We start from the raw sequence: 20775 nt of genomic DNA on the forward strand, positions 1-20775 counted from the left end.
TAAGCACACTACAGTTTGGTATTACTAGATGTTATTAGCCACCACAACTTTATGTCCCTGGAGTTTTAGTCCTTTTTATTTCTAAAAGTATCCATAAGTACCGGTAGCATTCAGTACAAAAATGGAAAGGTCTGCTAGCCCTCACAAGTTTTTGCAGCAGGGCTACCAGCACTTCCAAAATGGGAAGAACAGAGTTTACAAAACAGAATTTAAAAAAGAACAAATAAAAACAACAGTAACGGGGAGAATAAAAGAATCCCTGCTGAAAAAGACAATCTATGCAATGCACCAAACCACAGGTACTTCTCAGACAGACTCAGATAAGTAAAGAAGAATTCAGCACTGTTTTGCTTCTCACAGGCAAGGCCATTGCAGAAGTGGTCCCAGGAAGCAGCTGTTCAGACAGCACGGCAGTGTCACAGCACATACACCCGGCAGAGGAGCCTAAGGACCCATGTTCTCTATTGCGTGCCGCACGCCCTTGGCTACATCTTCGATATCAGTCTCCTTCTGAGAAATTGCTTTTTTCTGCAAATAAAAACAAAGCCTTACTGCTGCCTTACTGCACGGAGCACCGGTCGGTGTCAAGGCCCCGTAAGGGCCGGCAGCAGGGCAGGGCAGTGCGGCAGCAGGGAGCCGGAAAGCAAACAGCTCTCCCAGCCTCGGCGGTAAGGGAAACAGCGCGCTGCCGAGGGGTACGTACAATTACGTTTTTGGTCCGCTTTTTATCCAGCCTCAAGAACTCCTGCACCGTCAGCTTAGTGGGATCTTTCTGAAGCGAGGCAAAAGCGCAGCCCGCGGAGTGCTTTTTGTGTTCCTCCCTAAAACAAACAACGCCCAACGGGTCGTAACGGCGCCCGCTCCCTTCTCTTCCCGTTCCCGGCCCGGCCCCCCTCACTCACAGCGGGTCGTCGTCGGGCTCCCAGCCCTCCAGCTCCTTGAGGCAGAAGAAGCACTGCACCACGTCGGGGCTGTTCTCGCTGGGGCAGTGCACGAAGCCCGCCGCCGCCATCTGCGGGCACAGCCAAGGCCGTCAGCGCCGCCGGACCCCGCCGCACCCCCCCTCCCCATCCCTCCGCCTCCCCCCGGGAAGGCTCACCCGCTCGGGCGTGCAGGCGCAGCCCTCGGTGAAGGGCCAGTTGCGGAAGGTGGCGGCGCGGGTGGACACGAGGTAGACCAGCCATTCCTCGGGCAGCGCTTCAGCGTAGGCCGCCATTTTTCAAACGGCGACTGTTGGGCGCGCGGGGCAGGACGGGAACGGAGCGGCGCGGGAGCTGCCGGGAGATGTAGTCCGCCCCGGGGCGGCAGCCATCTTGCTGGCGTGGCTTAGGGCGGAGCGAACCTTTACGCCCACCCAGCGTCGATGAACGGGCAGGACAAGCTGATCGCAAGCAGTTCCCTGATTGTGAAGCATCAAAGTACACACAGGCACTTGGAGAGATCTGGGCTTCGTTGTGCTCAGCCCCTGTTCCCACGTAACAGCAATAGGTCAGGAGGCACAAATGACATCTGGTGCTCAGCTTCCCTGTGGCTGCTCCAAAAGCTCCCTCATCCTGCTGCTCACCAAGCCAGGGCAGGCAGAGCTCTCTGGCAACCCTGGTGTGTTTCCCCAGGGCTGCCAGCCCGTATCAGAGCACACACCTGATCTCACACAGTGCCTGTTAGGAGTCCGGCCTCATCCTCCCACACTGAGAAGACTCATGTTGAAGGCAAGGGGTGAATTTCTGCTCAAATAGTGTCTCCTTAGCGTGCTGTGCTCACGCAGGCAGCAGAGAAGAAGATATCATCTCTAACAGACATCTTTAGCACTGCATTCTGAACAGGTACCGCCAGCTTCATCAGTGCCCTTCAGATCTGGTTTGCTGGGATCCCTTCAAGAGTCACAAATGCCTTTTTAGTCATGACCATTTGTTTTTGCCCAAACTATCAGCAACACGATCTTCAAGACAGCTGCACTTTCTTCTCACTAAAGCCATTAGGATCAACAGGAAAGGACTACATAGGGAACAGTTCAAAGCCATTTGAGACTTTCACAGGCAACACTAAGGAACAGGGTACAGTTTCCCGGAGCACATTAAAATAATACTTAAGGATCAAAACTAAAGGCTACAGTCCTACAGGTGTGGAATGCAACAGATACAACAGCTAACTGGCTGATTTTCCAAGAATAAGAGGCAAATAAGCATGAAACAAGTCATCTCCCCCTTCAAAGTTGCAGAGCAATTTCTTGCTCCTGCAGCCTACGGAACAGCAGTAGTGATCTCTGGCCCCCATAACCCTTACTGAGTTCATTCCAGAAGCTCCTCAAACTCTTAACAGCCTCCTTTGAGAATGTGGTGCAGAACTACTCTTCTTCTACAGATTATCTTTTATGCCTGCTCTGGCTGGCAAGGATAGAGCCTGCTAGGTCCTGAATGCATGTGGCCTCCAAGTGGATGCCCTGTAGAGATGTAGCTGCAGGGGAATCCTGTCAGTGCTCCTGTGGAATTTCATCTCACAGAAGCAGGAAGCATCCCTCTATTGGCCATACTTTGATTTGCCAAGTGCAGAAAGACAACGGAAAGTCAGCTTAGCAAACAGGATGACTACAGATAGGCTCTTTCAAGGGAAGGGCTTTAATTCCATTCAAAAAGACATTTTTTTCCTTTCCAAGTACAGCTAATTCCTAACACCAGTAACATGGAAAATTTTCACATAGTCATAAAGCAGGCTGAAATGTGCATGGATGTTAGGTCACAGTTCTTGGATGGGTTCTTATTTCCTCCCACTAACACTGGTTTTGACTGGATGAAGATATACATCAGCTACACAAAAGCATACTACATGTCCACCTTCCTGCTGTTACCAACATGAAAAGTCCATTAAGGCAATACAATAGCCAAATACCTAAAAGGTATACACAATAGACTTAAAACATATATATTATATTTGTTGTGTAGCTCTCTGTGGGCCTTGGTGCAAAAGGAACAAGAGAGTGGATATGATTCATACTTAAAACACACTGACAGCCTTCAGTTAGAAAGCAGAGCGAAGTACCAACTTCCTGCTCTTCTGCAGTTAAAAAAAAAAATCATAGAGAAAGAAGCTGCTAAACTGTATAAAAGGGCTACACCCTGGTATCAGACTAACTGCTGTATTTTGTTTTTCCTTAAATCCTTGGCTACTATTTTTTATTCTTTGCTCTCCTCTTTACTTCAAGCCGTGAAAACAGAGTCTAAACATTTCATTGAACTGGAACAAGCTCACCTCTGCTCTCTCCAAGCTGCAAGGAGGTTGCTTCTACAAACCAGAGCCTGCATTTCAAACTTAACCACTGACTTTTGCTCCTGCTTTCTTCTAGCCAGAGTGTCTACAGCAGGAGGAGGTAGATGCTGGCTGGAACCTGTGAGGCTGGCTCTGTGGTTAGAGGTGAGCCCAAAGGGCTGATCTGCAGTATCAAGAACTGGCAGATAGGCTGTAAGATCTTAAAGAGCTCATTTGGCAGCTGCTGTATTCTATCTCACCTAGCTACAAACCCACCTGACGTCCTGTTCCTGAACTCAAAACACTGCGTGCTACAAGAATTTTCACAATGAGCACAGAGTCAACAAGGGTGAAGAAGGCCACAGGGAAGGAACAGAACAAAGACATCTCCTCTGGGTCTTCTACTTAGGATCACACAAGTTCACATACACTTCGTTATTCTAAAACACAGCCTCACTATTGCTATTCTGGCTTGTGTAGAGCTTTACTAAAGTCAGAATCCAACTACATCACAGATATTGGATTCCCCTTCATGGATTCAAGACGTGGCTCCTAACAAAGCAATCAAATCACAGAAACACTGTAGATGACTTAAGTTTAGATGTTCATTTTCCATAAACAAAACATAAACAAAAATCCAGTAACTTGGGATAGTTTCAAAATTTGAAATCCATGGGGCTCCTCTGAAGTGACAAGTTTCGGTGGTTTTTGGTTTGTTTTTTTTTCAGTGGCAATCTCCAAAGTGTCAGGAAACTCCATAAGAATCTCAGTCTTTCAGTGGCTTCAGCATGTTTCTGTTGGCATTTCTGGGCCTCTCCCTCAGAGAGTATGAATCAATCCTCTTGGACTGTACTTACAGCACACAACATAGCACTGTTGATATTAGAAGTCTTACCAAAAAAGGCCAATGTGCATTCCAGCTCTCACGTGACAGCCAGCATCCTCTGCCGAAAGCCATGGTAATACCTTGCTTGACAGCATGGGCTTTTCACAGATCCCCGGTAGCTCTGGCAGATCAGCGCCGCAGTCTGAGAAAGAACGCATGCTTGCACTCCTTACTGTCCAAGGGATAGTATTTGTCATAAAAATCCAAAATGTATTCTTCAGTCTTAAATCCAAATTTTTGGTAAAGCAGCATAGCGGGGTTGCTTGCAGAGACGTGAAGGGTTACATCTTTGCCCATGCAGGTCTGCCAGGGGAGGAGAAAAAAAAAAGGTATCACAGCAAGAGAATGAAAAGCCTCTGGGGAAATGCGGAGGTGAAGAGATTCATCAGCTTTGATATTTAAGTTACTGAGAAAAATGTGAGAAAAATTGTAGGCCTCAACACAGATGTTACCACACATAGCACTAGCTGAAACACGAAGGCAATACTGCTCTTCCTCAAAGCCTTTGTTTCTGGGAAACATGGACTCTGACAATGAAATCAAAGCTTTGGATTCTAATCTGTAAGCTTCCCATTGTCAATTTCTAAGTAACTGTTAATTAAAAATAATCTCAGTGTACTGCACTAATCTCAAATACTTAATGGCAACAGCCTGAAGAAAAGACAAAACATGCCAAAGGATCAAGTGCTGTGCTCCTCCCCATCAGCAAACAGGGCTGAACTCTCTGGGACTGTGCTTTAATACCAGTGCACCTCTGGGCTGTCACACTGGAATTCCTCTACATAACACCCAGCTTCTCTCCCATCCTGCAGGGCATGGCACTCATCTCCTGAGAAGGCAAGAGAATTCAGTTCTGACAGCAATTGGCATTGCTGAAGTTACCTTAAAGATCCAAGATTATATTGGGCACCTTTCTCTCTGATAAACTAATAATATCACATCATTTCCTGCTTTCCTTTAGTGCTTTAATAGCATCCTATGTACATTGAACAAATGGTAACTTTAAGTGGTAACAGCACTCAAGGAACTCTACACAACGTATCATTCAAAGTGAAAAGCTCTCACCAGGATTTAAGGAAAAAAAAGAAAACAACAAACTGAAATACTCAGGAACCACTTTGGGGAGAAAGAGGCTGAGATCATCAAGAAGATATACTTTGGTACTCTGGGCCAGATGCATTAGAAGGTAATTTCTGAAAAAAAGTCCATCATCAAAGCACTATTTGCTTCAAAGCATTTTTTGTTAGATTATGCTGTTCCCAATAATTCATCCCCAAAATAAGCACATTGATCTTTACCTTCAACAGAGAATGAAAGTGCTACCCTCCATCAAAACAGTGCATGAAGGTATGAAGGTGGCCTAAGCTACAGAGAGCAGCCCCTGGTATCAGCCCAAGCTGTCTACCACTGACACATGCACAGCAATGCAAAAATAAATCCAACATGAGCTGAACACACAGTGGTGATGTCTCATTGCTAGTGAGTCCAATTAGCCTCAGCTCTACTTGGCTCTCCTCAACACAATAAGCTTTTTTGCTAGTTTACCTGAAAGTAGAATTAGGTTAATTGGCTGATGGGTCCTACAAAAATTTGTGGTGATTTTGCACAACCAACTTGCAAACACATCCCAGCCAGGAAAGAGTCCTGCTGCTGGATCCCTGCAAACCTCAGCTCACCTCCCATGCCTGTTCCCACGGGGAGTTGACATCTCACATCAGCTGGCTACAGTTCACAGCAATTCAGTTAAATGCTTTAAGGTGGAGATGTTCAGGAAAGGCAAGGGGTGAATTTAAAATAGATTGCTCTGTGTGCTGACACAGGCTAACAACCAGTGAGAGGTGGGCACTGCAGAAAGCTTTGTTGGTAGAATTACCCATGGGAGGACAAGAAGAGCTACTTGCAGTAGAAACTGCTTTTCTAAGGTAAAATCACTGTTTCCACAGATCTGCTAGAACTCATTCTCTCTTTAACCAAATAAATATTAGTAAAAGCAGTTTCAATGGTGAGCTCTTGCTAGTGCAACTTATCTCAACTAAACCAAGGTAAGGAACACTTCACATCAGCAGCTCTGCCAAGAGAGCTCAGTGAGTGCTAAACCTGGGTCCTGAGGAAGTACAGCTGGGCTCTAATAAGGACATCTGTCTGTATCCTTACTCAAAATTACACTGGCTTTCAAGCAATTCAATTCAAGAAAGTAACGGAATTAAGGACAACTTAATAAGAGTATTCATTCAGTGGTTTCATGAAGCTTAACTACTTTAACTTTTAAGGAGTTGTCCTTTAGTTAGCTCAGATTAATTTTCCCAAGTGTCCTTGTGCAACAAAGCCTGGTACAAGCCAGTCTGAACAAATATGAATGAGGTTGCAAACACTTATTCTTTATCTTCAACTCCGCTGGATTTTATCCAGCATATTAGAAGTGAAGGAGAATAATTAGGATCAGTTAAGTGATTTAATACAACTGCACTGGTCATGGAATAAGTTTCCAGGTGTAGATAAAAAATGCCATATATGCCAACTGCAGTATTAGCACTGTTAATATTTTTCTCTTCCGTTCCCAAATTTACAAGATTGCTGTTATGTGAACTACTGACCACCGGAATAAGCACAGTTAATCCCAAAAGATCCCATCACCTCACTAATTCTGAGGACCTTAGCAACACAGTCTAAGAACATTTCGATTTCTGCTTTTCAAGCAACTTCCCCCCATAAATCTTCCTATATGCTGACAATCTGTGTGGCTATGTGAGCAAATAAAAGGCAAGGGGAAAGGGGTAACACAGCACTACCTACTCTTGAACATGTGCACACGAAGATACCAGGAAGAAGGGAGAGCTGGTGCTTTAGCAAAGACATGGGGTTCTTTTTTTTTTTTGTTACCTGGATAAGATGATAAATCATGAACGTTGCAATTCCAGCTCTCCTCCACTCAGGGTGAACAAACAGAAAAGAGATGTAAGCTTCATTGTATTTCACATCTGGCACCATAAAGCCAAAGGCAATGATAACTTTTTTGTAAAGGACAACAACACTGAAGTCTGGATACTGTAGGCATTCTGACAAGTCAATTCCTATGAAAAAATAAACAAACAGTTGAAAGCACTACAAATCAAATGGAAAGCAGGGCCATACTGTCACACTCACATGGAAGTTTAGATTTTTAAGCCCAGTTACTTGATTTTTTCCTCTTATCCATTTCCAAGCCCTGTGATTGACAGATGTTTAAGTGTTTGATTGAAACAAGATGAGACTTTTGCCACCGATGACAACAGATGCAGCAGTTAGCATGCACAAAGGGGAAAAGCCTGCTTACCTGTTCTGGAGAAATAAACTAAAAGCAAATTAGCTAAAGTTGAAACTCAAAATCAAAAAAGGAATGGTTTAAAAAATCTTAATAAAATTAGTAACAATCTCAGCACCCAATTAATCTTTCCTTGGTTTGTATTCTGAGCCATATCAGCAGACTTTTGGACCCAGTCCTAAACACGAACATGGATTAAGACACTTGCACATACGCAAATATTTTCTGGATCAGGTCCCAGTAAATCTGGGACGCCCTTTGCCTACGGCTCTTGGAGCCGCAGTAACAGTGAAGGATAAGGGCTTCTTCACCCATCTGTGCCTTGCCAGCACCAGGCAGGCATACACCATTACTACTGCAACCTGCAAATGCCAAAAGACCTGTCTGCAAGCAAAGGGGAGCAACACAGAGTGCATCAGCTACTCCATCCTCTCCCTCCTGCAAACTCCCTCCAGATGCAGCACACCTGAAACTGGGTTTCATGTTTAGTAGCATTACCTGCCTACAGTTCCTGTCTCTTTCTTCCACCCAGCCTTCACCTCCTACTGCTTCCTCCACTATCTGTACTCAGCTGTTTGTGGAGTTAACCTGTGAAGCTGACCACAGCATTCAACACAGTGAAAACATTTACTTTTAGCATGCAAATTATCCAAACTGGTGTCTGCCTTCTTTGAATCAGAGGCTGGACAGAAACACTTGAAGTCAGTGGCTTTCAAGTGGAGTTTGTAACCTTACCCAATCACATTGCTGGTGCAGCCTAAGAGCATCTACAAAGCATGCTAGGGCCAAGCTCACAGCACAGACGAGTGCTTGGTAATTTGTCTATGTAGACAGGCCCTACACAAGGTGCAGGATCACACTGTCTATTTCAGCCTCAAATTAGCAATCTCAAATATCCCTGGAACACGAGGTAACAAAACAGTAGAGTATGTTTTCCAGTAATGTTTATCACTCATAATGAGATGTGAAACTTCAGAAAGCACTAGGCTTAAAAAAGGGGGTGAATTATTTTCTTGCTCGAGAGTAAGATGGGTGGAGTAAGGCGTAGGAGGAATTGATTGGCAATAGGGAGCAGCGTTAATTATCTCAAGGCTGCAATTGACTGTGAAGTGCCTCAGAGCATGTCTGCACAGGAACGCTACACTGCCCTGAGTGCTCTGGTGGTGGTGAAGCAGTGCCGTACCCGCAGGAAGACGCTTAGCTCAGTACAGTTTACCACTTGTCTGCTCTGGAGATGTTTCCCGTTAGGGCATGAAGGCACAAGATACCATGAGAGACAACAAGGAGGAATCTTTCTTCACAACACCTCATTTGGGGTAACTACCCACCGGCTTGTTTCTGCCTTGAGATAAACAAGAAAAGTTTTGACAGGAAGGACTTAGAGATGTGTAAGAACTAAGGTCTGGACTCACCCCATCGGGGGAAGTTCCTATGACTTAAGAACTGAGTCAGCGAGACAGTGTCACTACTAGAAGGCACTGAGTGCACTTAAGTGCACTAAACACAGTTCAGTGACAGTGCATTTGATAGGTCAGGTTGACAGCTGGACTTATGATCTTGTAAAGTCTTTTCCAATCTAAATGATTCTATTTCTCTGAACACCACTGCTATGACACCCCCCCCCAGCTGTGCATCCCATCCCCAGCTTATCAGCAGCTGCACCAGCCCAGCGTAAACTGAACCTCTGGTGCCCACACAGATACTGTGCTTTATATCTCCTGCTAAAATAGATCAAGGCGCAATAATCTTAGAGCCCCAACCTCAGAAAATTTAGAGCGTGGAAAAGATTTTGAAGTTTAGAGACTGATGGGAGTGTCAGCTTTGATTTAATGATGCACAGTCCCTAGTAGGGTGGAACACACCCACGCTCCTTATGTTAAATAAAACAAGGTGAGTCCTGAAAAGCTTGATGAATGTGCAACCCAAGTTGGCCAGAACTTCAAATGCAATATAAAAGAGGATAGACTATGACAGAAGGGTTCTGTCTCTGTCAGGATTGCAGTATCTTATGAGCTCCCAACTTGGCATATCTTGCCTTTCACAAGCCATCTTCCCCTGGAATGTACAATTTGAACAATAAGTAGCACAAAGAGCTCTGATCCTGACTGCAGCTTAAGAGCACAGCTGAACTACAAGCAACGTTGAATCATTATCTGCAAATCAAAATGTAAAGCAAGCAGTTATTTGGAATAAAGGCGTGGGCTGTTTACACTGGGTTTTTCTAAATTACTCTGCAGTGTTGACTTCTAATCAGAAGCTTCACTTCTGTTATTTCATAAGAGTTAGAGGCTACAGTCTTAACTATTGCCCCAACTCCATCCTATAAAGGACAGCCACTGCCCCAGGGATCTTACAATTAAAGAGATGATACATAAAAATCAATATTCAAACTCTCTCATACATTGCAAATATCAAGCCTTGAAGAAATAAAGACCACCACACTGAAACTTGCAGTAGTTAGTGTGGTTCCTAGATTTCACTCCAATGAGCATTAGACCTATGGTATAAAATTGTTTACACTCAGCCCACTCCCAAACCTCCACAGCAAAAGGTTCAACTGGTTCCTTAATTTTAGTAACTGACTATTTCTATTGGCATCAATGTTGTTACTCAAAATAACCTATTCCTTTAAGTGCTGTGCTAATTAGGGCCTAATTGCCTAGTTCTAAATGATCTCAAAAGACAAAGACACCAAACCCATGTCTCCATCTCAACCACATTCCTATGATGTCAGATAATGGTTTTCTAAGAACTGAGCCAGACACCAACTGAAGAAAAGTTTGGCCCCAGAATGCTTTCTTTTCTGAACAAAACCACTTCCTTCTTAGAAAACCAAGCATCGAAGGAATCTTACCAGGCCAGAAGAATTCGTGGCACATAGAGTTTATAGTAGGGATGTGATTAGGGCGAACGTAGCAGTAATCAATGGGTGCTTCTGGCTCAGCCTTCCAATTGAGATCATTCCTGTGTGGATACGCCCAGATTTCTGCCAGCAGCTTGAGTTTGGGGGGCTTTGTCTCATAATCACGCCTGCCAATTAATATGAAAAGCAAACACAGAAGGCAAGTGAGGAACAATGCCACTGCAGCCCATAAAATATTTTCTGACATGCTCAACTTGGAACAAAAGAACAGTCTTCCATTCACGTGGGAACACAGCATATTGCTCAGTAATAACACTGTTGTGTCAGAGATCAGAACACTTGGATCCAAAGCACCTCAAGGCAGACTATCTTTATGGCAGCACCAAGGATATTATGGGTCTGACCCAAGAACAGGCACAACTTGCATCTACGGACCAAAGTGATTCCTACTCTGCCCTGCCCCCAGTTCCCTCGGAGACTCCCCTTTCTAATGCCAGTTTAATTATTCAGCTAAACAAAACTATCTTTCCAGAGTTACCATAGGATAGTGAATTGTACAGCAGCAATGAGCGAGGATGGCTGCCCAGAATAAAAGCATCCTCTCCCACACGGACACCTCTTGCTCAGAGGCCATGAAAGATGGGCTGTTGTTTTCAAAGTGAAGAGCAAATTCAACCTCGGTACCTGATGTACGGTTTCAGGACACGAGACGTGTAAGGACTGACAATGCTGTGGTCTGGCAGCAGGTCTTCTGAGCCTACCAGTCGATACAGAAACTTTGTTGTATGCTGTCGATATCCCTTCATGGCAGGCAGCACTGTCTGCACATACAAAAAAAAAAATCCAGAACACTTCAGGAAAACTAGTCAATGACTTAACACAAGGGAATCATAACAACAGAAAGAATAAGGGCCTTTCATTACAACGGGATGATCTGGGTCCCAGGATGACTATCCCACCTCAGAAGACTGCAATGCACTCACTGATTCAGCCGCCGTAGCTACAAGCTGCACTTACTGCTCAGCAAAGCACTCCAGGTAACCTCTTTCCTACATGGCATGAAAGAATAGTTGGGTACCACCATGGTTTTTTGGGCAGGACTGGAGTACAAATGCATAGAAATCTGTGGTATTTATACTGACAGACAGCTGTGCTGACTGAGCATTTCCTGAGAAAAAAAACGGAGCTTGTGAAATAATCAGTGGGTACATAGCTCCAAGTCATAGTAAGCCTTCTTCACATAAATCTTTCAACTTCCCAGGCCAGATATTCTAAAGGTGATGCTGCTGTTTGCAGCAAAAACTCTAAAACAACCAGAGTCAAAGGATCGCTTAGATTTAATGGCACTCACTTGGTATCTGTCCAAGATCCTGAAGTCTTGACTTGTAGTTCTGTAGGTCGCTTGCCCTACTGGGGACCTGGAAACACCTTCTTTGGCTCCATAAATCCCATCAACCAAGAGCAGTGCAGCATTCACAACCTGGTCCAAGTCAAAAAGTGGCAGCCCCCTTTCCCTCTTGGCTTGCCTGACTATTAGCTTGCGCCTCAGTCTCCGGGCCTCTGGGGTCATGCTCAGGGCATTGGGACAGGCTTCCAGTCTCTTCAGCAGCAGCTTCTCCTCATAGATACTAACAGAGGTATGCTTGGGAGCTCTGGGTTTGGCATCCTTCTCCAGCTGTGGTTTCCTCTTGTCTCGTCCCCTCAACTGCAGAGACGTGTTTGACTCTTCAGGATCTTCACTGTCACCTTCCATTCTTTCTGTTTTTTCTTCTTCACTCTCCACTTCTTGCTTGATCTGCTCAACTGTCTTCACTTTTTTTCTACTTGCTATCATGGTCCCAGCACCAGCAGTCCCACTCGGGGGGGGCACATACTCTATTCCTGGATCTATGACTCCATCGCCTTCCATCTCCTCATCATCTGCCCAAAAGACCAAAATAATCCAGAAAGAAAAACATAAACATACAAGTCCCATTGCAAAAAGGGTTCTTGCAGAACTATTCTCCTAATGAAAAATACTGTGGGTTACCCGACAGACTCAACTTTCTGTATACTTGTACACTTCCAGATTTGGGACAGAGAGCGCATTAAGGAGTCCAACTTCTGGACACAGAATTGATCCTTCTAAGGTATCTTGCAATTTGACATCCAAAAACATCACACACTGAGCTGTAAAGCTCAAACATTAAATTGCTGAAAATTCCTGAACACTGGGAATCAAATGGTAAAGCTGATGAGCTCTATCTTTAGCTAGCATACCCTGGAGAAGCTTTGTTTAAAGTGATGTAACAATTACAAGTCACAGACAAAGAGCATCTGTTGCTCTGCAGAACGTGATTCAATGAGTCATGAGGGAATCACCTGAAGTTGATCCAGGGGAGGTTCAGGTTGGATATAAGGAAAAATTTATTCTCTAAAAGAGTGGTCAAGCACTAGAACTGGCTACCAAGGGAGGTGGTGGAGTCACCATCCTTGGAGGCATTCAAGAAAAGTTTAGGTATTGTACTAAGGGACATGATGTAGTGGGGAAGTATTGGAGGTAGATGGATGGTTGGAATAGATTATCTTGGGGGTCTTTTCCAAGCTTGGTGATTCTATGATTCTATGACTACCTTCCTTTCAACAATGAGTGATTTACTCTCTATCCTCTAGATTAGAATGATGTCTGGATCCCCAGGGAACAGCCAGCATTCATTATGTATTACTACTTCGCAACCATCTTAACTTGAAAAAATCCTGCAGTTTTGAGAGCTCCTTTTTTTAATGTCTCCTTCTTGACAACTACGTGCAGCTTATTATTAAGAGAAAAACATAGCAGCTCTTACCGTGAAACAAGGCCTGTGGTGGCATGACATCAGGGATGAGATCTGCTTCTGAGAGAAGGCTAGGAGTAGCTGAATGTGAGGCTGGCGTGCCAGGAGCAGAGAAGTCCAGAGATGGGGAAGGAGAAGGGCTTGTCAGAGGAGTACGATCTGAAGAGCTCAAAGAAGAAAAGTCAATCACCTCTCCTTTCTCAAGGACAATATCGGGACGACGGCCTCGACTGGAGAATTTAACAGGAGTGGAGGAAGTACTACGGTCCAGGAAACCAGCTGCCTCCTTCTGGGCTCTCCGAATATCCTTGGCTTCTTGAGTGCGAGACCTCTTCTCCTTCAGCTCCATGGCCGATTCGACTGGATTGCGGCTTACCCGTTTCCTGAGACCTTCTACAGTAATGATGGGATCCAGAGGTGGCTTTGAAGCTGCTAAAGAAGTAGCTTGCTTATTCTAACATACACTTAGCTCCTGCAATCACTGTATATGTACTATATAGTGATAAGAACACACTGCCTTGAAATTTGAGAGGATCTACTTTCAAAATATACAAGAAATTCACTCCAAGGCATGTAGCAAAGTCAGTGGATCATTAAAACCTCACTTAAACCCTGTTCTTGCTCCTCTAAACTGAAGGGAATTTGCATTTAGTGTGGACAAAATGAAAACAAAATAATACACTCCCTAGGGTAAAGAACAGAAGAATTTCAGCTGCAAAGAAAAAAAAAAAGCACCACCAAAAAAGCCCACACAGACCTCAAAAGCCTTTAAATCAGTTAGCACACTGCAAAATGAAACAAAATATAAAAGGCTTTTCTTTTAAGCAAACTTTCATCATGTTTTCCAGCTTTCTCAGCTCAGGCCCAGTTAGGAACTTATATTCCATCTGGGAAACGGTTACCTTTCGCCTTTAGTGCAGATGCAGACAGCTTTTCTCCTTCAGGTTTCATTGTTGGAGGTTTATTATGAACCAGTTTCCACCACCCTGGTTCTCCAAACTCCTGGGCTCCTGAGCGGAAATATAAAGGGCTCCCCACAGAGAGACAGCCAGCAACTGTGCTCCACCATGTTGAGGTCTTTTTCCTATAGTGGGAGATGTGAAAACAAGCGTTAGGTACCTACTCACTAGCTGTGTCTTCACCCCAAAGCCTCCCCACTCCTCAGAGATGGTAAGGGCAGAGGGCTTCAGGTGCTGACTGACACAGCAGGATTATGTACTCCCTAAATTCCAGCCCTCCATGAGGTAAAGGATTAAAGAATTTCTTCCCAAACAGAGAAAACCATTCTAAAGGACAACCTACACTGTATCAATGGGCCCTGACATACAAAGTGCTGCATACCTATGTTCCATAAACACCAGACAAATTGAGCATGGTGAGATGCTATTTTTCTTCTTGTGGCGATGAGTTGCAATACACTTATCTGATGGAGGACAGGCTAATTCTGCCACTAGCCCCCCTGCAATGCCCTTTAAATCTGGAAGATTAACATCAAATGTCCCAGTTCGGAGTCTGGAGCGACTAGATCTGGCAAGCATGAACACCACAGCAGTTGCTGAACTGTTACACATACAGTTTAGCTGTCCCTGCTCCACCAGTGGCTAGTCCAGGCAAGGAGGGCAAGCTAGTACGCACTTCAGCTGAAATCAGAGCAGGGACTACCCTGCCCATAGGGCAGATCTCAGGAGGCAGCAGCAAACACTGAGAGGCAAGGCTTCCTGAGAGAGGGACAACTGGCCATCAGCTGCCCTCCTGCCAGGGTCCTGTTGGTTTCCAGAGGGGACTAACATTGTTGGGTACAGAGCAAGGACGCACAGGCATGCAATGAAAGCAAAGCCAAACAGCAAATCTGGGTAGGGAGAAAGACCAGATCTCACAACACAGAAATCCTTGGAGCCAGAAGGAAGTCTGCAAAGCCAATAAATATACAACTTCATAGGCTTGCTCACTTTCTTTTTCTGCCTCCATAGCACATGCATTAACAGTGACATTTGATTTTGACAGTGACAGTATGCTTAGAAAATAATACAACATTCACTTATGCAAGGCACAAGACACTGTCACAGAAGGTTACCATTTATGAGAAGGGTTCTCATTCTAACAGCTAACTGATTGTGAAAGAATTTACCATACTGTGCAATACCTACTAAGTAAGAGCTATTTTATTGAGATCCAAAACAAGCTAAAAGACAAAGCCCAGTTTGCCTTTGTCGTTAACATGATTATACAAAACTTTGGAGCTGAGGAACAAGGTACTTTGCTAAGGCTCTTTTTTTCTTTCAAGTCCAGACAGATGACATCAGGATTAAGCTCATCCACTGTGAAAATTTAGTCAGACTGAAAAGCTTTGTGGATTCATACATTATCTAGATGAAGATAAGAAATACATCCAAAACATATGCAGCTACATTGCTACTTCTTTTATTTTGCTTTTTTTTCCCTCCCTCACATTGAGAAATGCTTATTCTTTCTCAAGATTGCCCCTCATGCCTACATTCAGGTTCTTAGTACTTCAATTTTCTGGCTAGCTAGACTCAACAGAGACATCCCTAACTAACCAGGGCTCACGTTGCCCACCTGTATACCAGTTTTTAGTTCACTCAGTTCACCAACCAAAGTTTCCAGGACACAGCATGTCTTTACCTGTTTCCTAATAAGAAAGTCCAGTGTTTCTCAATAAAAGCACAGATATCTTCTTTCCATCTGAAGTACCCCTGACGGCCAGTTCCTTCCAGAGATAAATTGTACATTGCCAGCATGACAACCTGGAACATAAAGCAGTGGAAACCAGTGCACCTTTTCTGCTTCTCCTGGTGAGCTGCCACCCCGCCATGTGATGCTACGCACACACAAATCTTTGCAGCCTCATAAATATCTTATTTTTGCAACAACTCTTAGGCAATTTCCGCAATCTTTCTCTTTCTTTCATGCTGCCTTTTCTCATCTCTCTATTGTTAGATGAACATTCTTCTGTCTTTTCCTCCCCTCCCAGAGATTTCACCACCCTAGGAGAATAAAAGCTGCTTAATTATGCAGGTTTGTGAAAAAACACAAATTTCTGCAGAGTGGGATAAATCAGTCATATTGCAACTGGGATCTGAATGCAGTGTGGAAGTATGAAGTCTTTTGAAAAACACAAAAAGAATTGTGACAAAGAATCCCACTACCTTATTCATCAGAAACATAGCAATCAGAGTCTTCCCAGATATTTACTGTTGCATACTAAACTGAATGCAGGTTAAACTATGTTAAAAAAATCACATAACATCTACTAATATTTCTTGGTATGCAAGAATTAAGTTTGTCTCCAAATCACAGAACGGCTTGGGTCGGAAGGGACCCCAAGGATCTCGAAGTTCCAAGTACCCTGTCATAGGCAGGGTTGCCAGCCACTAGATCAAATACTAGATCAGGTTGCCCAGGTCCCACCTACAGAGACGGGGCATCCACATCATCTCTAGGCAGCCTGTTCCAGCACCTCACCAAACTCTCAGGAAAAAACTTCCCCCTGGCATCTAATATAAACCTCCCCTCCTTTAGTTTAAAACCACTCCCCCCTTTTCCTATCACTATCTACCCACGTAAAGTTGATTTCCATCACATTTATAAACTCCCTTTAAATGCTGGAAGGCCACAGTGAGGTCTCTCTTCTCAGCTTTCTCTTCTTCAAATTGAATGAGTTCAGTTCCTTCAGCCTGTCTCCATAGGACAGGTTCTCCAGCCCTCTGAGCATCTTTGTGGCCTTCCTCTGGACCATCTCCAAAAGCTGCACTTCTTTCCCGTGCTGGGGACAACAGACTGGACACAGTACTCCAGATGGAGCCTCCCAAGGGCAGAATAGATGGGGACAATCACCTCCCTGTCCCTGTTGACCACCCCTCTTCTGATGAAGCCCAGGATACCATCAGCCTCCCAGGTTGCAAGAGCACACTGCTGGTTCATGTTCAGTTTTTCATCTATCAGGACCCCTAAGTCCTTCTCAGCAGGGCTACTCTCAAGGAGTTCTTCTCTGCGTTTGTATACATATCTGGGATTACCTCGACCCAAGAGCAACACCTTGCACTTTGCTTTGCTGAACCTCCTTAGGTTCAACATCTCTTGAGTTTAATCAAGGTCCCTCTGGGTGGCATCTCCTCCTTCCGCTTCACCAACTGCACTGCTCAGCTTGGTGTCATCAGCAAAGTTGCTGAGGGCACACTCAATCCTATCAACTATGTCACTGATAAAGATGTTAAAGAGCACCAGTCCCAAGACAGACATCTGGGGGACACCACTCATTACTGGCCTCCAAATGATGTTCTTACAAGTGATCTTCATTAAACAATCCATTACAGCACTTTTACATGCTTCACAGCCTAATTCAGCCCGACCAACTATCAGAAAGGTTTGGAAAGAAGCACATCTCTTTGTGAGTAAATCTCAGATGACCAACTGTTAATTACGTGGAATCAATTCCATACTTCAGACAGATTTGATCACTTCTCTCAATTTAATGTACCCCAAAGGAGCAGCAGCTGCTTGAAGCCTAGGGAGACTTTTCTCTTCACCAGTTCTGATTTCATCTTTCCCTTTGGCATGCCACCCTTCTTCCATTCTGCTGAAGAGGGCAGAGCATAATGCTACTGACTTTGTTCTCTGGTGCACAGGTGGCAACAATGACTTTTTCACCCTGCAGCCCTACACAGGGCACCAGCAGAAAGCACTGCAGAAGTTACAACTGATGTTTGAAATGATCTATTATGAGACAGCACTACTTCTGTCACAAAGTGCAAAAAGATGTCTTGTATATACCTCCCAATGCTTGGCATTTGGAAGCACTTAATGATGAGCAGTAGCTACTGCTTGATCAAATCCATTTATGCAAAAGCAATTGGCACTTCCTGCCTGCCCCTCAAAGTAAACCTGCACCCTACTGGGAGCAAGACATGCATCACCCTACCCACACAGTGGTTGCTATATAATGCAGAATATTTTGATCGCTCAGGTGTGTAAGTGACTGAACTTGCAGAATCCAGCAAGAACTGTTAGTAAGCAAGCAGCCAAGTTAGAGCTTTGCATTCAGGGAACTGGCAAGCTTTCTGTTTGTGTGCTGCTACCTCACTAGTTTTATATTTGCTCATATATACAAAAAACTGTTCATGCCTAGAAGCCAAATTGCATTTTGCTTTTCCAAATTTGCCTGAAGCCATGAAATTCATGAGCAACACGAATGAGGAGGGAAAAAGAAGAGGAATGTGGTTTGTGTGATTATCTTGCAACTTACTTGCCAAATACTCAAGTTCTAATCTGCAGGCAATCCTCTACTAATTAATTTCTGAAGTTCACTCATATGTTTGTCATCTGTACCCAATCCTCCTTTTCTAGGTAATACACACACAACAAACAACAATCCTCTGAAGTGCTGTGGTCGTTCTCCTGGCACAGGCATTGTACTTACTTGTTGCCAAGTTAATCTCAGCCGTTCAAATTGTTCTTTCCCATCTTCTGAGCAATCAGAGCAAGTAAACCTGAAAAAGTTATCTCCTTTGAGATAGCTGAGCTGTTCTCTCAGTTGACCTAAAATCAATAGGCAAAAGATCAAACTTTCAGTCCTTTCATACAAAGAAAAGTTGCAAAGATCTGGATTTCCTACAGGAATCCCTTTTTCAGGCAGAAAAGCACTTTTGCTATTTCCTAGAGTCTAAAGACCCAAGCAGCTCCCAAGAAGAGCTGGCACAAGCTGTAACGTAAGGTATTGGCTCATGTTACAGTTGCAGCAGTCAGCACCCACTATCAAAAAGCACAGGCATTAGAAAGTCTTATTCTACTGAGCAGCTGAACACAGCCAAAGGATTTCCTCCACATTTTTCATTAGTTTTTGCTTCCCAAGAATAATCTATATACTGCAATAAATAACCATTTTCCCCATTCTACCTGAAACAAACAACCACCAATAACAAAAAAAAAAAAAAAACAGCTAATCTGCTAACCCTGCAAAAAGTTTGAAAAAATGTGATCTACTGGGGTAGAGCCAAATATAAAGCAGCACACATTAAAAGCTAAATGTTCTAATTCTGTTTCTGCATCAAACAATGGGCAAAAAAAAAAAAAAAAAATCTGTCAGGATCCCTAAACTCAACAGAGATGAAAGAAAGCAAAATCAGAAGAGAGGGAAACAGAGGATTACAGCATTTCTGAAAACGCACAGGAAAAGTCTGCCTCTAAAAGCATTCCATCTCTTTCTTTACTGCTCTTTGGATTTGTTCCACAGCAACAAGAGAGGAACATTTATCTTTGTAAAACAGAACAAACTGAATGTTAAATTGAGTGCCCTAATATCTCATGCTACCTTTAACTCTGTTCCTTTTTATTATTATCTATTATTAATACATATCAAGCTTGTTTGTCCCACTGTCTACACAGCATCATTTTAACAGTACTATGCTGGCTCCACCATGTTATTAGCAATGCTCACACTATGCCTTGAGGGAGTTCTACATTAGACTTGTGGCAAGTTTTAGGATGGTAATAAGGGCAGTTCTGATACAGCTGCAAAACTCTTTAGAATTCCAAAAGTAAAGCCTGCTATTTTGCTAGCATCATACACCTTATGTTAAGCAGCAACAGCAAAGGGATCTAGTTATCTAGCTTGCTCCAAGCACCCCCCAAAGCTAGCTATTACAGGCTGGACACACTTGTGCAAAAGCTAAATTAAATTCACATTATCAGAAAATCATTAGTGCTAAGATTTATCCATATGCTGCACAGATGCAGCAAGCTAACTAGGGAAGAAAACAATAAAAAAATTGTCTCCACATACAAAGCCATGTTCCTCCACAGACCTTTGTAGAAAGAGTTGTTCTTTATTTGAGAGCAGTGAGAGGACAACTCACTTGGCCAAAGTCCTTTGGCATGCCAGTGACAGGCCTCAGGACAGCATGCACATTTCTGATGTCCTATCCTTGTTTGGCACTAATTAGAGCAGACAAACCCCCTTCTCGCAGGGAACACCAGCTAACAACACCCACACAGCTCATTGGTTGAGATGCCCAACACACAGAACGAGCAGCATTAGGCAGCTGGGCTCTGTGCTACACCTAGTCAGCATTTTCCTCCCACCACCAGGACATACCTAACCAAAAGTCACAAAGAGCATACAGAACAGCACAGACACCTTGTAGATCGCAACCCTGGTGATGCCAATTGCATGTGGGGAAGGCTACAAGAAACAGCAAAGCCAGCCCTCTTACTTGCTGGAATCCACTTCTGGCACTTCTCGCAGTAGTAGGACATCTCCTCCATCCAGGACGCATCACCTTCATCACTGTTCAGCGAGTCTCCGCTCTGGTCATGGGATAAATCCACTGAGGCCTGGTCCTCAGACTCTACAATTAGGAGGGTTTCCCCTTCCACCTCACCCTCCTCCAGACCCTCCGAAGTCGAAGTCCTCGTGGCTTCATCATCATGGCGGCTCAGCAGCCCGCTCATGTGAACGTTATTAGCCATCCTTCATGGCCTACAGCAGGATGGTGTTTGCATGACAAGCTGCCCGTCCTCCCTGCATTCACAAGTCCATCCACACTGAACGTGCCAAGTCTCCAAAGTACTAGGGATAGAAGAAATATTTTGTGCGTGCCCTACGGCTTTTGGTACAGGAATATAATGTGTCTGAAAGAAACAGCCTTTCACA

General features: G+C 44.2%; 2 protein-coding genes across 3 annotated transcripts; both read right to left on the reverse strand.

The window, feature by feature from the left end:
• Positions 1-48: 48 nt before the first annotated feature.
• LOC116231736 (baculoviral IAP repeat-containing protein 5-like) lies at positions 49-2507 on the reverse strand. Its single transcript, XM_031597694.2, has 4 exons — positions 1100-2507; positions 903-1012; positions 704-821; positions 49-528 (listed from the first exon to the last, which is right to left on the reverse strand). The coding sequence occupies exons 1-4, from the start codon at positions 1214-1216 to the stop codon at positions 445-447; spliced, it is 429 nt and encodes a 142-aa protein (XP_031453554.2). The 5' UTR covers positions 1217-2507; the 3' UTR covers positions 49-444.
• A 1441-nt stretch (positions 2508-3948) lies between these two features.
• On the reverse strand, positions 3949-20591 carry KAT14 (lysine acetyltransferase 14). 2 transcript variants are annotated; one of them, XM_031597665.2, is made up of 10 exons: positions 20336-20591; positions 18544-18662; positions 15750-15871; positions 14009-14190; positions 13119-13535; positions 11645-12213; positions 10978-11114; positions 10285-10460; positions 7010-7200; positions 3949-4432 (listed from the first exon to the last, which is right to left on the reverse strand). In XM_031597665.2, the coding sequence occupies exons 1-10, from the start codon at positions 20589-20591 to the stop codon at positions 4259-4261; spliced, it is 2343 nt and encodes a 780-aa protein (XP_031453525.1). In that variant the 3' UTR covers positions 3949-4258. The 2 variants fall into 2 exon arrangements, with proteins under 2 accessions (XP_031453525.1, XP_031453516.1); XM_031597656.2 differs by having other exon boundaries at positions 13119-13538.
• Positions 20592-20775: the final 184 nt, after the last annotated feature.

Source organism: Phasianus colchicus, chromosome 2 (genome assembly GCF_987193195.1).
Source record: "Phasianus colchicus chromosome 2, bPhaCol1.hap1.1, whole genome shotgun sequence".
Taxonomy (NCBI): Eukaryota; Metazoa; Chordata; class Aves; order Galliformes; family Phasianidae; genus Phasianus; species Phasianus colchicus.

Bases quoted from the DNA above. Each gene is read 5' to 3' on its own strand.
- KAT14 (XM_031597656.2), bottom strand. From the start codon at position 20,591: ATGGCTAATAACGTTCACATGAGCGGGCTGCTGAGCCGCCATGATGAT. The intron at 11,115-11,644 runs GTGAGTGCCATT...TTGTATGTGCAG, and splicing joins GGATCTTGGACAGATACCAA to ACAGTGCTGCCTGCCATGAA. The intron at 10,461-10,977 runs GTACCGAGGTTG...ATTAATTGGCAG, and splicing joins GTCCTGAAACCGTACATCAG to GCGTGATTATGAGACAAAGC.
- LOC116231736 (XM_031597694.2), bottom strand. From the start codon at position 1,216: ATGGCGGCCTACGCTGAAGCGCTGCCCGAGGAATGGCTGGTCTACCTC. The intron at 822-902 runs GTGAGTGAGGGG...TGTTTGTTTTAG, and splicing joins GAGCCCGACGACGACCCGCT to GGAGGAACACAAAAAGCACT. The intron at 529-703 runs GTACGTACCCCT...TTTTATTTGCAG, and splicing joins AGCGGACCAAAAACGTAATT to AAAAAAGCAATTTCTCAGAA.